This window comes from Pezoporus occidentalis, unplaced genomic scaffold (genome assembly GCF_034315485.1).
Source record: "Pezoporus occidentalis ecotype Australia unplaced genomic scaffold, CSIRO_AGI_Poc_V1 ctg249, whole genome shotgun sequence".
Lineage (NCBI taxonomy): Eukaryota > Metazoa > Chordata > Aves > Psittaciformes > Psittacidae > Pezoporus > Pezoporus occidentalis.
Genome location: NW_026914383.1, coordinates 664,072 through 680,688, shown reverse-complemented (window position 1 = coordinate 680,688; position 16,617 = coordinate 664,072). Strand labels below are relative to the sequence as shown.

General features: G+C 51.5%; 1 protein-coding gene across 3 annotated transcripts in view; it reads right to left on the bottom strand.

Moving 5' to 3' along the window:
- Positions 1 to 4,624: 4,624 nt before the first annotated feature.
- The window catches only part of KAZN (kazrin, periplakin interacting protein), a 218,914-nt gene continuing 206,921 nt past the window's right edge, over positions 4,625 to 16,617 (bottom strand). For all 3 annotated transcript variants that reach the window (XM_062622845.1, XM_062622847.1, XM_062622846.1), the window contains 6 exons: positions 9,766 to 9,902; positions 9,172 to 9,342; positions 8,342 to 8,531; positions 7,598 to 7,728; positions 7,299 to 7,349; positions 4,625 to 6,606 (listed from right to left, as the gene is read on the bottom strand). In XM_062622845.1, coding sequence (XP_062478829.1) covers positions 6,439 to 6,606; positions 7,299 to 7,349; positions 7,598 to 7,728; positions 8,342 to 8,531; positions 9,172 to 9,342; positions 9,766 to 9,902 — 848 coding nt within the window. In that variant the 3' untranslated portion in view covers positions 4,625 to 6,438. The remainder of the gene's footprint in view (positions 6,607 to 7,298; positions 7,350 to 7,597; positions 7,729 to 8,341; positions 8,532 to 9,171; positions 9,343 to 9,765; positions 9,903 to 16,617) is intronic.

The window sequence follows — 16,617 nt, the reverse complement described above, 5'->3', positions numbered from 1 at the left end:
TGGTTTCTCTGCAGAAAGACGGGGGGAAATGCACTTTAACTGGCACTGATGCTGCACAGGGAGAGCCCAGCCCTAGCTGGAGCAAGGTCACCCACCCTGCAATGGGCCCTGGGGACCCAGCACAGTGGGGACCTTGATAAAGTGTCTCCTTATGCTCTGCAAAGCTGAATATTGGCCAGAAATGGCTCTTTGGGACTGCCTGCACATCTTTACACGGGCACACTCGAGCTACTTCATCCCTCCCCTTGGCTCAGTTGTTCCCTTTGGAGCAGGTTTCTTCCCTCTCTCCCCAACCCCAGTTGCTTTGTCCATCCTTAAGTTCAGGGACTCACTGGCACCCCTCAGCAGGCAGAGCCTGGGTGGCTGCAGATGCTCCTGCCTTCCTCTGCCGCATGCTTTGCTTTGGGACAACGTATTTCCACGCATATCCTTGCCTCATTTGCCTTTCCAGCTACAGCAGCCATGCAGGGCGGGTATTTATCTATGGGCAGCTCGAATCCTGCCCTTGCACACATTCCCAGGGTGGGCTGGTATCTCTCCTGACTGTTTATCCAACCAAATATGCAGGATAAAGACCTTGCTTGCACAGGAACACCCAGGAGGAAACTGGAGCCCCACCGGGAGCCATCAGCAAGCAACAAAAGGGCCTTTCAGAGGGGCATTTGATGCCCTGGTACTTGCAGAGGTACCAGGGGCTCATGTTACTCTGTTTTACCGGCAGAAACTGCTCACACTTCACCTGCTCAGAGGTGCTCCCCACGTACGATAAAATCACTGCAAAGCCCAGCCCAGAGCACAGCCACATCCCAGGAATCCTCCAAACCTTTCCAACAGCGAGCCAAACCCAGCGCTCCAGTCACAGCCGTTCCTGGATACCTGCAGCCAGCTTGTCCTGGAGGAAGAAAAGCCCACCCAGGGGAGCCAGATCAGCAGAGCCCCCACATTGCCCATGCACATGAATGAAGTTATCTCATAACAACTAATTATAAGTTATAATGCACCCGGGGGGGGGGAATGCTCAGGTTTCTACTCCCCCCATAGCCCTGCTCCTACAGCCCCAAGCCCCCCTCCATGGGCTGGGGACAGGCTCTTGCACCCTGAATTCCCAGCCCAGGCTCGTTTTCCCAGCATCTCCCATGAGGACACAGAGAACAGCAGAGCCCTGGCTTTGCCCTGGGATGAAAGTCCATCCCATGACGTGCTGCCTCAGACCCCAGTTCCCAGCCCACAGGTGTGTATCGCTCTCTTCCCCATGCCTTGGTTTCTATACCCCAATTTAGAGAGCCCCTCTGTCAGGCTATAGGCTGGGAACCTGTGATGCAAGTGGGAAACACGAGAGGAAAAGCAGCCTCCTGGCAGGCATTTCCACATGCTCCTGCTTCGCACAACCCTGTGCTTTCCCAATGGGAGGATGTGACCCACCAGCACCTCCCTGGTGAGGTGAGAAGCCTGTTGGTGCGGGGAGCGGGTGTCCCCGGGGGCTGCCGGGACATCGAGGTGGTTCCAGTCCAACCAGTCCAACCACCGTGCCAGGTCAGCGTCTGCCTGTTCAAGCACCCGCACGCTTGCAGCCCGGAGAACAGCATAAATAGAGCTGCTGTGGCAGTAATAAGTAACCTGCTGCTTCCTCCTGGCGCCAGCCTCGGGGCTGCTGCAGCTCACCCGCGGTGCTCCGGCTCGCTTCTGCCTTGCCAAAGGCACAGCTTGGCTGGGCAGGAGAACCAGCCCCTCGCTGCCACGAGAGAGGTGAGGAACTGCCTTTGTATTCCTCAGGGCTTCAGTGCTCTGGGTTGTGCCACTGGGAAGTGGCTTGTTCAGGACAAGAGAGGGCTTGGAAATACAGGGTCTGGGGCTTGAGGATCACAGGGCTGGGAGAGGAGAGCAACCGTGGTGTCGTGGCTGGATAGCAAGAGCTGGGCAGAGAGGTTTAATGCAGCCTTGCAGAACTGGGAGCAGATGGTGAGGGATGGCTTGTGCCTGAGAACGGGAGAATGTCCGGAAATCACTCACCATCATCGTCGCACTCCAAGGAAACGTTGCTGCTTGGACATGGGGCCGAGCGCAGTCCAGTGTCCCAGCTGCATGGTGCAGAGCAACTCGGTCTGTGCTGCTGCTGGTGCCTGTGGCTGCCTCTGGTCAGCAGGAAGCTGAAGACAGGGGCTGACGTGGATGTCCCAAAGGCCACATGGGATTCCTGCTGCAAGGAATGCTTCCAGGCACTGCTGCATTCCCTGCAGGTGAGGACTCACACAAAGGCATTTCCAACACTGGCTTCGTACACACAAAGCAGTAAGAGTTGAAGACACCCTGAAAAGGGGTGAATGAAAGCCAGGAATATCTCCACATTTCCAGCAGCCTCAGCAGTGGCCCTCGACACCACTGGGGAGATGCCACCATTCTTGTCGCCCATCACCCACATATCATGACCCACCAACCACACTGACGATCTATTCAGCTACTTGCACATGCAGCTTTAGCTCCTGGATGTAAAACCTGAGCCCAGGGAGGTGACTTCCCCTGCCTAAAGCATGGGGAGAGTCTGTGCCAAGGCAGGAAACCTCCTTGGGACTCATCCCTGCTGCCACCTCAGACTCCCTCCTGATACACCGCTCACTGGTGCATGGTGGCAGCATGACAGGTAACGCACAGTTATAATGCCCAGTGACAGTTACAACATCACCCAAAGACAACACCAGGACCAGCTCAGGCTGGGAAGGAGCACTGCAGTCCCTGTGTGCTCTGCAGGGGGTTTTAAACGAGTCTTTAATGTGACACAAGGCCTTTTAATGTGACTTTAGAACAGACTTTGGAGGAATGCAGAAGTAAGCGCAGAGAGGCAACAGAAAGTAGACTCAGTCACCGTGTGGTGTTGTACAAGACAGCTCATGACAGACTCATCTCATTTGGATTTCTTTTTTATACAAAAATCAGTGCTTTCCTACCCAAAGGTGATGCAGCAGATACAATAATCTAGATACAAAACAATCTAGATATAAAAATCCAGAGAGATTTAAATTAAGCATTTCTTACAACACTTTAAAGGAAAAGTCTTTAGTTGAACATACGAGGGATTAACATGAAGCGGATAGATCTGTTTAAGCAAAAAATTGCCCTAAATCATATTTAAGAAAGAGGTGATGAGGATGAGAGAGGCTCTGCCTCAACGGTCAGCAGTGGGATGTCTGCTGCTTCATGTATTAGTGGCCAAGAAGGCAGAACCAAATTATTTGTTAATGAAATCTATGATTCAGCTTAGGCCAATGAAGGTTTGGAGGGGACTGACTATTCCTTATAACTCAAGGAAACTGGTAAAAAGGGAGAGGTGTTCAGATGAAATAATGGTGCTTTTAGGTGCAACAACCCCGGCACAACGCTGTGCCCTGTTACAGAGCAGTGACATTTTCCTTTCTTGGTCTAAAGTCCTCACCAGGAAACACACTCGTGACTGCACAGCAACGTTATGGGTGCAAAGTGCACAAACACCACGAGTCAGCCCTAAAATAAACACCTCCCCACCGGTCTTCTAGGCTCAGGGAGTGCTCACACGATGGCAGCATCGCAGCACGCTGCAGCGGGGATGCTGTGGGACGGGCCAGGGATGCAGCAGCACAGCAGGGACAGGCTCTCCTTTGGCCCTGGCCTGCCCTCGGCAAGGGGGACAGGCTGTTGGAGGGGATGAAAGCCACCGAGGAGGCCGTTACAGCTCCAGATGATGAGGTGGGAAGCCAACTGGCTCCCAGGAGTGGGTTTTTCTCCCTGTTTCAGACCACGGTGGCTCTTACCTGTTCTGCCTCTGCTCGCAGACACAGGATGATTCTGTTAAAGAAAAAAAAAAAAAAAAGGCTCATTATCCATACCATTTCATGGAATCCCAGAGTGGTCTGCACTGGAAAGGAGCTTAAAGCTCCTCCAGCTCCAACCCCTGCCACGGGCAGGGACACCTTCCACTGGAGCAGCTTGCTCCAAGCCCCTGTGTCCAACCTGGCCTTGAGCACTGCCAGGGATGGGGCAGCCACAGCTTCTCTGGGCACCCTGTGCCAGCGCCTCAGCACCCTCACAGGGAAGAGCTTCTGCCTTATCTCCAACCTGAACTTCCCCTGTTTCAGTTTGAACCCATCACCCCTTGTCCAATCGCTACAGTCCCTGACAAAGAGTCCCTTCTGCAGAATCTAGACACTGGACTAACATTATTGATATTAATAATAACATCCAATCATAAATCAATAATTTATCCACTAACAAGCATTACAACACAAAATCTTCTCATTTCTCTGTCCCACCTGCTTCTCTTGGTCCTCAGTATTACATCTTCCACATCTGAGGAGAACATATGCCTGTTCCCCCACATTCCCAAACCTTTGCTTACCTTAAATCCTTAAATACCAATTTCATCCAAATGAACTGATGGCCCCATCTCTGCATGCAGGTGAAAGCACTTGGCCAGCATCTGGTCCTGGGAAAGAGCTGGTGCAGAAAGATGCAGATCTCTCCTGCATCCCCCCATCACCCCAGGGACCCCTGATTCAGTCAGGGCAAGGGTGATTTGTCTTGTGCTCAGTGCCACAAACAAGCTCAGCCCAGGGTCTTTGTCTGATCAGCAATTAAATCACATGGAATTCCTCCATACTTTAAAATAAGCTTTATTTAGATCTTTTATAATTTTATATTTGCATCCATGCCTTCAAGGATTCTCCCCCACTAACGGGGGGAAAAGTTAAATCTAATGTTACCCATAATTCATATGCTATTTCTCCAAGTTTTTTTTTAAATAAATCATCCTCTTAGTAATTTTTTTAGAATTATTTCCTAATTTACAAAAAAAAACAAAAAAGAAAAAGCTGAAATGCAAAAGGAAACTACTGGATAACACAGAGGTTGCTCATCTGCTCAGGTGGCTGGTACTTTAAGTTACAGAAACTCAAGGAGAACCAAACCAACAAACCCCCAAAACATATAAAAACGCTTCTCTGCAGAGAAAGATGCCATGGGGCAATCTCTGCCCTGCAGCCCCACGCTGGTCCCTCACTCCCTCCCTCCCCATGGCCTCTCTGTAACATCCCGGTAGCAGGAATCCACAGTGCAAGGGCATCGGCAGTTCAGTTCGGTGATTTAAGACAAAAATACCCCTCTTTGTTTTCAACCAGAATGGGAATCAAGAAAAATAATACACTGTTACAGCATCATTAAATAAATCTTAATACATTGTTTTGTTTTTAAGAGCTTAAAATTATATCGTAAGCATTAAAGCATAAGGTACTTATCTTGGCATAAGCAGAGCGCGGCGCATGTTAGTGGAGAGGGGAAGCAGCCGCCGCGCTGGGGGGTGGTTTTGGGGCATTTCCCAAGGGATTTGGAAGCACAAGTTGGCCTTTGTGCTTCAAACCCACCCCGGTGGGGACTCGTACCGATTGCCCCGTCCCCCCACAGGCAGTTAACACCCCAAATGGGAGTGGGGTGGCCGGCCCCATCTTGGGATATAGGGATATCTCAGGATATCCCCTTTCCCCTGCTCCCAGCTCACACTGGATTCCCAGATTGAAGCAAAGGGTGAGCCCCCAAAAAGCAAGGAAAAACAGCGGGCAAAGCCCCCACCAGCTCCCCCCCATCCAATTTCCTGGCATGTGTTTAGGTTTGTGTTTTCCAAGGCGTTAAGTGCTCCTGGGGCATCTGCGGCCGTGGGGCCATGGGAGCCTGGAGGGGGGTGTCCATGGCTCCAAGCTCCCCCGGCAGCAGCTTCCCAGGACAGTACAGTACAAACACCCCCTTCCTCCTCCCCGCCCCATCCCATCCGACGTGGAAAAATATAAAAACTCCCCAAACTTCTGCAATAATTTAGTTAGAATAACTCCTCTGGCTCTGTGCAAATAAATTAAAACAACGAAAAGGAACGTTCAAACACTTCTTTCCAGACCGGCAGGCGTTAACATCCAGCCCGGGTCACCTCCGTTGGGGGCCAGGAAGACATCACAGCACATGAGAGATTCTTCTTCTCCATCTATCTTGTGTGTTTGCTGTCTGAGGTCCCTCAGCTGAGCAGGTCCTTCATCCCCAAGCGAGGACATCCCATGGGCTGGGCTCCGGAGAACAGCGGGTTTGGGACAAGAGACGTCACAAGCACAAAGTGCACAATATTTCTGGTATTTACAGACACAGCAGTCCTTCAAGTTTCAAGTTTTGTCAAAAGAAGGAGGAAAAAAAGAACAAAACCAACCAAGCAACAAAAAAAGGCAAAACTTAACCCAAAGTGACAAACTCAAGCGACAACAAAGGAGTTACTGGTATGGGGGAAAAAAACACAAGAGAAAAGGCCAAAACTGAAGTTACGACACAGCTGCATCGCTCTCAAGACAACAGGTAACACGTCCACAGGCGGGGCTGGGCTGGGGTATGTACACGGGTGATGGCGAGGCCAGGGAGAGGCTCGCCCAGCACAGGGGGTCACCAGTCCGCATCCTCCTCGATGTAGTAGTCGGGGGCCGTACCGTCGAAGAGGCCGGGGTCGAGGGACTTGCGCTGCTTTCCCCGAGCGAACACCCTGGAGATGGAGCCGAAACCCATCTTCTCTTTCTTCTTTTTCCTCTTTTGGTCTTCTAGGTCCTCTAGAGACTGCAGGGGGAGAGGGGCAGGTTTAGGTACCAGGCTTTTCGTTCACTGCCACGCATCAGGGATGATGGATAACGGGCTGGGTCCCAAAAATACTCAGGTCCAGATCCAAAGCGATTATAGAATCCCAGACTGGTTTGGGTTGGAAAGGAGCTTAAGATCATCCAGTTCCAACTCCCTGCCATGGGCAGGGATACTTCACACTAGACCATGTCACCCAAGACCCTGTCCAACCTCGCCTTGAACACCACCAGGGTTGGGGCATTCACAGCTTCCTTAGGCAAGCAATGCTAAGGTTCTGGACCAAGAATAAAAGTCATATTCCTGAAATGTATGGTGGCCCCTCCCCACATTTCCAGGATTTTGGCTTCTTAATTCAACTGGTTCAGGATTTCAGCTCCAGGAATGTAAGGGGCTGTGCATGGCTTGCAAAAATACCCAGTATTTGAGGGTCAAATACAGAAGAACAATCTAATCCAGGCTGTGCCTTACAACAATTAAGGCCACGATATGCCCTAATCACAGTGACCACCTATGACATTACCTAGATTTTGGGGGAAAACATGGAAATCTGGGACAGCCCAGAATTATAATTTAGGATAGCACAAATCGATGCCACCAAGCACCCCCAGAAGTACTTGCTAGCACAGGAAGGGTCTCATGAGCGAGAATTTAAGCAGAGATTTGTGCCCTACCTGTACGATTGGGTTGTGCAAGTTCTTCTGTACCGGTCCAGGACTGTCCCCCTGCAGCAGAAGGAGATGGATACAAATGAATCAGGCCCAAACAGGCCAGGACCCCCCACCTCAGCAGCAAAACCCATCTTTTTCTGGCAGCTGAATCAGTGTGGGGCTGGGATAACCCCCCAGGGAAGCAGCTCTCCAGATCAGCAAACCTCCATCCCACGCCCACCCCAAAGCCAACATCGTGTTGGGAAGCAGAGGACCACCAGCATCCCCCAGCAGGAATAAGCCTCCATCACACGATGCCTTACGTTGCAGAGCGAGTGCGTTCGATGCCGGGGGGAGTTGATGTCGCTCGGCGTGGATGAGCGGTCGCCCTCGGCTGCGGAGGCATCAGAGATGATGGACGGCTGCCGGGAATGACAGGGGCTCACTCTGACTGCTGCAAGGCAGAGGAGGCATCAGGGAGTTACCATCACACTGGCAAAGTTGGCACCGTGCAAAGCTGCTGCTACCCTCTAAAAACCCTGGGTGCATTTTGCCTATCTTTTACTCCATGCAGGAGTAAGGCAGCTCCCCAAAACGGGTTTGGCCCCTCACCCTTCCATCTCTGCTCTGGATTCAGGCTGAGAGAGCTGGGCTGGTTCAGCCTGGAGAAAAGAAAACTCCTTAAAGAGAGACCTTAGAGCAGCTCCAGTGCCTAAAGGGGCTGCAGGAAAGCTGGAGAGGGGCTTGGGACAAGGGCCTGGAGGGACAGGCCAAGGGGAATGGCTTTAACCTGCCAGAGGGGAGACTGAGATGAGCTCTTAGGCAGAAGCTCTTCCCTGTGAGGGTGCTGAGGCGCTGGCACAAGGTGCCCAGAGAAGCTGTGGCTGCCCCATCCCTGGCAGTGTTCAAGGCCAGGTTGGACACAGGGGCTTGGAGCAAGCTGCTCTAGTGGAAGGAGGTGTCCTTGCCCGTGGCAGGGGTTGGAGCTGGAGGAGCTTTAAGGTCCCTCTCAGTCCAAACCAGGCTGGGATGCTATGAACTTGCCCTGACCCATGCTGGGTGCTCACCTTGCCGGTCTGCTGAGTGCTGCGGGTGCGAGTGGTAGAGGGTCTGCTGGCTCTGCCGTATGGCGGCCGTCAGCGGGAGGTCAGCCTGCATCACCCACTCCTGGTTGCCGTTCAGCACCGTCTCGCCTGGCATGGCCAAGGAATGGCGCTTGGGAACGTCCTTGGTCAGCGTGGCAAGGGACTGCTTGGCCTAGGGAAGGACATCGAGGCCGTTGTGGTGGTGGAAACCCATGTGAACATCACCCAGAGCAGCAGAACCAGCAGCAGCACAATGCCCCAAACCCACCCTTCCCCTTTGCAAAGAAACACACAAATTGTTTAAACTTAAACAGGGTTTAAACTGAAACAGGGGAAGTTCAGGTTGGATATAAGGAAGAAGCTCTTCCCTGTGAGGGTGGTGAGGCACTGGAATAGGCTGCTCAAGGAAGCTGTGAATGCTCCATCCCTGGCAGTGTTCAAGGCCAGACAGAACCTTGGGTGCCAAGGTGCAGTGTGAGGTGCCCCTGCCCACGGCAGGGGGTTGGAACTGCATGATCTTAAGGCCCCTTCTAACCTAAAGCAGTCTGTGATTCTATGATTGTGTTGCTCCCAGCACTGAGGATATCCAGTTCCTCTTTAGTGATGGACTTGTTTTCTGCCAGTGTTGCAATAATACAACCCCTGCAGGACCAGCTCCTGCAGGAAATGCACACGTACAAGCACTGCAACAAGCACTTAGATTCAACACTGCAATAAAGATTTAACTTTAGCAAAACTTGCTGGTGTGTTTCAAGCACTTAAGCTGCTGAGCTGTGACCCTCGAGTCCTGCCCACTGTGTTACCAGGCTCACCATGGCCAGCTCAGCCTCCAGCTCCTTCATGCGGTTGTCTTTCAGGTCGAGCTGGGAGCGGAGGGCGCTGGCGTGGTCCGTCGCCTCCTTTGCTTGCCGCCGCAGCTCCCACTTCTCCCGTTCCAGGAGATCCTTCTCCTTCGCCAGGGCTTTCACCGCATCCTCACTCTCCTGCAGGAACATGGGGAAGCCATCAGGAAGGGGAAACCCATGGGGTACCACAGACCACTGTGCCACAACCATCTGGGGGATGCTCTGGCTGTTTACGGTGCCAAAGGGCGAATGGTACCTTCAGGTACCGTAAGAGCCCTGCGCTGACAGAAGCAGGGCTCAGGGATGCAGCAGTGATCCAGACAGGGATGCCTGCTACGCAGCTGGTTAAAATGACATGGAATTTCCCAGGTCTGGTTCACTGGCCTGATTTCCTCCTGTATTTATTTATCCTTAACCTGCCGCAGTGCAGCCCCTGCATGAGGGGAGCATCTGCCCAGTTACAAGAGACAATCTGGGGCTCTGGTGGGTTTCGGCTGACTTCAAACCAGGTTTCATGCTCACCAGTGCCACCAGCCCAGGGTGTTGGGCTCCCACACTCACTTTCCTGTGCTGCTCGTAGTTCCTAATGAAGTCACGGAGCTGCTCCTCCCGGCTCTCCAGCGTGGCATAGAGCTGCTGCATCTGGCTCACCAGGTCTGTCTTCTCCACCTTCAAGCGCTTGCGGTCGGCTTTCATGGCTGTGGGAGAGACAACAGCTCAAGCACATGGACACAGCAGCCCCTTGCATCCACCTATTAGGTTATTTGAGGAGAAAGTACCAAAATTATAACCCCAGGGGCTGGGTGCAGGTGAAAATTCATCTGGATGATGAACGCCCCCAACATGCCCATCACATCACTGCTATGGCCCCTGATCATCACCCACCCTCCAAGGGACAGCTCAGCCCTTGAAAAAGCAGATTCAAAGCAGGTTGAAGGAGGGGATCCTGCCCCTCTACTCTGCTCTGTGAGACCTCACTTGCAGCACTGTGTGCAGTTCTGGTGTCCTCAACATCAGAAGGCCAGGGAGCTGTTGGAGCAAGTCCAGAGGAGGCCATGAGGATGATCAGGGGCTGGAGCACCTCCCGTATGGAAACAGGCTGAGAACACTGGGGCTGTTCAGCCTGGAGAAGAGAAGCTGCGTGGAGACCTCAGAGCAACTTCCAGGGTCTGAAGGGGGCTACAAGGATGCTGGGGAGGGACTCTTCATCAGGGACAGGACAAGGGGTGATGGGTTCAAACTGAAACAGGGGAAGTTCAGGTTGGAGATAAGGCAGAAGCTCTTCCCTGTGAGGGTGCTGAGGCGCTGGCACAGGGTGCCCAGAGAAGCTGTGGCTGCCCCATCCCTGGCAGTGCTCAAGGCCAGGTTGGACACAGGGGCTTGGAGCAAGCTGCTCTAGTGGAAGGGGTCCCTGCCCGTGGCAGGGGTTGGAGCTGGAAGAGCTTTAAGGTCCCAAACCAGTCTGGGATTCTGTGATCCAGGAACAAAACCACTGCCAAAGCCTCAGATCCCGGCGCAGGAAAACCTGCTGCTCCCTTCCAGGATAAATAAACCACAAGAGGTTTATTTTTAGCAGTGAGGCAGATTCCAGCAGCGCTCCCACGAGCTCAGGGCATGGCTCCCTTCCAACTTGAGGATGCTGCTGCCTGGGGATGAGGGGAGTCAGGATACCACAGCATGGGACCAAGACCTTCATGTTTCCCCACTTCTACGCAGGAAGAATTCCAGGAATACCATGTCAGACAGGGGCTTCAGCAATATCTGCACATTAACTGTTTGGCCCAGACTTAAACTTGGTCCTTGGCAGCACTGTCCTGTGGCATCCTGCTCCAGATACATCCCACCAAACCCATACCCAATTTCGGAATCAGAATACAAATACTGCTTTTCATTCCAGTACTTCACATGCTTTTCCACCCTGAGGAAGTGCTGCTCTTGAGGGGGTGGGATGGTATGAAACACCCTCTGCCCCTCCAACACTCCCTGCACTCAGTGCATTGCAATTTGTCCCTCTGTATTAAAAGAAGTATACTAAAAGCCTCAAACTCACCAGAAAAGCCATCCCCAAAGCCACCAAGAGCTGTCTGTACTACACAAGTCACCAGAAGATGACAGCACCATCATGAGTGGAACCCACCCCCAGGTACAAGCACAGGTCCAACCTATTCCTATTAAAGAAACCCACACCAAGTGTTTCAGCCCTCACTGCATTCCTACCCCATTCCCATAACAAGTCACTTCACCTTGGTATTAAACCCCACTATAACGTGCCTCTGAGCCCCTCCTTATGTGAGATAAAAAATGGACTAAAGAACATAGGAAAACCATTATCATTACATGCTTAAAAGGAAATCAGTTTCCTTTGTGCAATGAGCACCTTTGGTATCTTTGGCTTCATGGTTCTGCCTTCTCCCAGCACAGGAAAGCTTGCGCCTGGGAGCTCTGCTCCCACTCTCCTATATGTGGGAACCCTTGTCCCTGCCATCTACTTTCTGTTAAATACTCAATAAAAAGCACTTTAAAAGCATTTCCACCCACACAGAAGCAGGGGGAGCGGTGTCATTAAACGTGCACTGCAGCCACCAGGCTCGTTACAACAAGGAGGTATTGACTCAGGTAGGAGCCTTGTTCTGTGCACAGAGAAGATGCAAAATAAAGCAAGTGCTTGTGATAGAGCCAGTAGGAAAGGGAGAGGATTTGCAGGTTAGCAGAGGAAAAGGTGTGGGGGAGAAAATCAGACTCAGTAGTGGAAGAAAAGGGAGATGTTTGGGACAACAGAGGTTTTTATCTGTTAAAACCCAGATGAAATTCTCTGGACCAACGTTAAGAGCCAAAACACAGAAAACAATAAACCAGTGAAGAAACGTCCTAACAATTCACGCTGTGCCATGACAGGGAGTGCTTGTGACTCTTCCACATCCATGAACATGACTCCTCCAGGGACAACTCAGCCCCTTCCAACATCAGGACTTGCCTTATTTTCTTCCCAGCTTGGGTAATCACTACAGAACCCTCTAAAAATAAGCACACAGGACAACATGGAAGTTTATAGCAAAGCCCTTTCCCACTGCTCGTGTGTGTTTAACAGCCACCTCCCCTGCTCGGTTATTTCACAGGACCTCAAAACTTGTTGAAACACAAGAACTACTGATAATTTGACTGAGCCACCCTGGGGTGAGATGCAGACCCCCCAGAGAGCAGTACGTGACCACACCGGCCATGGCCTGAGGACACATTAAGTGATTTGGCCTCTCAAGGTGGAATTTCTGCCTCCCTTAACCCTGGTCTCAGACCTGTCCTGGTAGGACAACACACTGCTAAACCCACTCTATTTTTAAGCATTAAACGCTTTACAACACATAAATATATGCATTTTTAATTTCCTTGAGGGCACTGAGAGGCTCTTAGGACAGTTTAAGTCACATTTGCACTCTCGTATGCTGGAGGCAACAAGAGGCTCCGAATTAATTTCATCAAATAACAAGTCCCCTACAGCATACAACCTGCTTTAATCAGTGGTGGCATCCTATTAGAAGAATACACAATGTCTCCAAAGGTTGACTATTTATCAGCATTCACACCAACCAGTGCTGTGAGAACATGATGGACCTTGGGTATTGCAAGAGCAGGTTTTTCCCTATTAACCCCACAGGACACTTCACCACTTATTTCAGTTCATATCTGAGAGATGTGTTAAAATTAACACACTTTTTCCTCCTATTACCATTGCTCTCCCTCCTCCGGAACCCATCAGCTCCTGAGCTTAAAGAAGATTTATCCACCATTGGAGACCTTAATTTCAAACCCAATTAATAGGAAATTAATTGAAAGAGGCAGGAAGAAAACAGAAAGTTAGGCAGAATTGAGCAGCTGGGGCTGCCAGCGACTCCGTCAATGAGCCTGGTGCAGCAGCTTCATGTGTTCCTAGCGAAGAAGCCCAGCTAATTACTTGGTGGGGAAAAAGAGCTATTGCAATCCATGGCATGACAGAAGGGGCAGTCAGGGAGTAAGAAAGGAGTTTTTCACTGCCCATCAGGGCCATCCAAGGAAGTGAAATGGGTTTTTTCCTTTCAATCTGATGCTCCAGGGCAGGTTTCTGTACCCCAACCCCCAGGAATACCTAAATACACTTTCCCACAGCTCATCTGCACTGTGGGCTCTGGCAAAACCTCTGACCTGTTCATAAACCCAAGACAACAAGAGAAATCAGAAATCCTAACCCCACACCATGAGTAGGAAGCATTTATCTTATCTGCATTATTCATTTCCCCTCCCAGCCGAAGCACACGGCTGATGGAGAGTGTGGTCCTACCAGCACCAGCAGCAAGTGATGGGAGAGATCCCATTGATCCCCTGGACTCAGCACCAGCCCCAGCAGCAAGCAATGGGAGAGATGGGTTGGGAATGCTGGTGTGAAACCCCCTCAGCTCTCACACCCCCCTCCACGTGCCCACAATGCAGGCACTGCACCATTAGTCCTGTGGGAGGTCGACCTGCACTCCTGTTACTTGAGCTCCCACCTCCTGCCATAGGATCTGTCTCCTAGAGCAACACTCCTCAAGGAGAAGGATGCCAATGATGTGACATGCTCTGCACTGGGTTCCTTTTGAGGTCCCCCCCTCCAGCACCTTCGGTTTCCAGCTTTACTTAATGAGCCACATTCTAATCACTCCCAGAGCATGGCTGAAACCACCCAGTGGTGTCCCCACTGAAGGCACCACCACTCCATGACCCTGCCTGGCCTCAACATCAAACAGCTTCTGGACAGTAGTTACTGCATGCTAAAACCAGGCATCACCCCCACCAAGCCGGGGGCTGCTATAGACACCAACACCCCCTTCAATATTATTAATATTAGATTAAGGGAACATGAGGGGGTGATGGTCACACCATCTAGCCCAGGTTTGCCTGGAAGGCATATGGATAATGCTTAGTTTAACTGCCTTGATAATGTGATACTAGATGGAAAATTGCAATGTTCAGACCATAAAAACAGCATCTCTGCCTGGCTTCCTGCTCCTGGGATGAAGCGGCAGAGCCCAAACACAAGTGAGGGCAATGGCAGTGGATGCAGCCCATCTCCAAACCTCTTGAAGAGTGGCTCCCTATGACTCCCAACACTTGTGAGTACTTCTCTTGCCCTGTGCAAGGTGGATTTTGATGACAGGAACAGGACCAGAGCTGACTTTATCACTTACTGAATCATACACTTATTTTCTAACATGGGGAAGGCATCCTCAGGGGCACACCGCTCAAGCCTCAGTGATGCCCCACGCCATCCTGTCCCATTAACATTCATTTAATTTCTCCTGTTTCTCTATTCCAACCATGAAATTCAATATTGTCACTATGACTAAGCCATAAAATCGGTCAGCCCTGTGCAGGAACTACAGCACCACTCCTTGCTTTGTAATGGAGCAGGCACATGCAGACATCACCATCTGCAGAGAAGATCTTGCCACTGAAGATGTCAGTGTTCCGCAGCATCAGACAGAGCAGCGCTTGCTTCGGGGCGTGCAGAGCTGTGATGCAGGCAGGAAACCCGAGCACAGTGTGGAATGTCAGGAAGAAATTAGGTGAGTCATTCACTTTGGGGGAATTTACCTGGAAACACCCTGCTGCAAGGCCAAGAGCTTTCCAAACCTGACCCCAACAGGCAACGAGGTGGTAAGGGACTTCTGCTGGGAATTTAAGGCAGGGATTCAAAGGAGTAGAATAGTTTTTCTGTGCAGAGCCCCATACCCTTTTGGTGGAGAGGGCTTCCTCAGCTGGGTCCATGGCTGGACACCCACCAGGACACCCATCCAACCACTTCTTTGCTACCTACCCCCCTGCTGCAGCCAGCCAGGGGTGCTGGGGATTTCTGTAAGAGACCTGTCCCAGCCCAAATGCCATCCCCATGGAGTGTGTGTGTGTGGGGGTGTCACAGCTCCGAGCCATGAGTTTGGGAAGGAGGAGATAAGGCTACAGCCCATTTGCAGAGCAGATGTCGGTTCACGCCTTCCCGAGCAGCAGGGAAAGCCAGCCTGAGGTCTCTACCTTGGCATTCAAAAAGTAAACAGGAACCAGGTTTGCTCTCCACACGATAACCCTGCAGGCGAGCCCCAGCATACTGGATAAACCTTCCTAGAAATGGGGTTTCTGCCATCAGCCCACATGCTCATAGATGTCACCCAGCCAAGAGGCTCCTTGAGCCCTCCAGGCACTTGGGCACGGTCCCTTGCCGCAGCAGGACCAGCAGTAATAAAGCTGTCTACAACTTCTCCCATGCGAGATCTCTGCATCAGGAAGCCAGACCACATCCATACCTTTCCAGCTAGGGAAGAAAATAACCGCATTAACACTGTAAGCACAATCTAAAGTCCCTGTCCAAGCACAGGCGAGGAGGATGACAGGATATAGCACTTTGGGATTTTATTTGGATGATAACTAATTAAAAAGAAGGGCAGGAGATGGAATTAGCCTAGAAAACAGTGCAATAAAGCTGCATTAAAGCACATGCTGTCAGGGACACAAAAACTGCTCAAGTTACTCCTGCAGAGCATCCTGTGCTGCTCCAGACCCCTGCTCCCTCCCTTCACAGCGAGGGCTTGTTAGTATGGCACAAGGAAGACACTGTACGGGCTCCTCGCCAGCTCTACCCTGTGCTAAATGCTGCTCGAAGGAGCTGGAAATGCACTGCTGAGAAGGGAAGATGAACTCACCTCCTCCATCCAGACCATCACAAACCAGACCCTGTGCAGAACGAAGGCTGTTAAAACTATGGGAGCCCTCAAAAGCAAACCCCACCGGCAAACCCTCTCTGCTTCCCTCTGTGCTAAGGCACGGCGAGAGCCAATATTCATCTGAACTGGCTGCGCCGCGCTTCCAGGCTCGGAGCCAGCAACAGTGACAGATTTCCATACAACTTGTCTGCTAATGATATTACACAGGACCCAGCACACTGCTGCAGGTGCAGGGATGCTGCAGCCGATGCTGCCAGGCACGGAGCATCCTTCAGCGAGGACCTTTAATGCTATGAGGAGGGAGCTGCTCTTGGGAGATGCTCTCTGGCTGCGGGACACGACCACACAAAGCCCTGAGCTGCAGGACAGCATGGTCAAGTTTTCCTGAGCTCCTTGCACCACCTTAACATAGAGTCATTACTTTCCCAAGTGCCTCTCTCAGCAGATATATTTCTCCTGGCACAACCATGCGCCAGGCGCAGTCACGGCCATTTTCCTCCCCTTTTGGCTAAGTTTCTCTAGGAACAATGTTCCATGGAAAGGAAAAAGGATTTTCTTACTCCTCCAGCTGCTGATCCTGCTTCCACATCACCCATCTCTGTATCTGCTGCCGTGTTAAGCCTGCTCTGCTGCCCAGTGCCTCCGGCCCAGATCCAGCACAGAGAAAGAGCTCTTCCTACTTACAAAA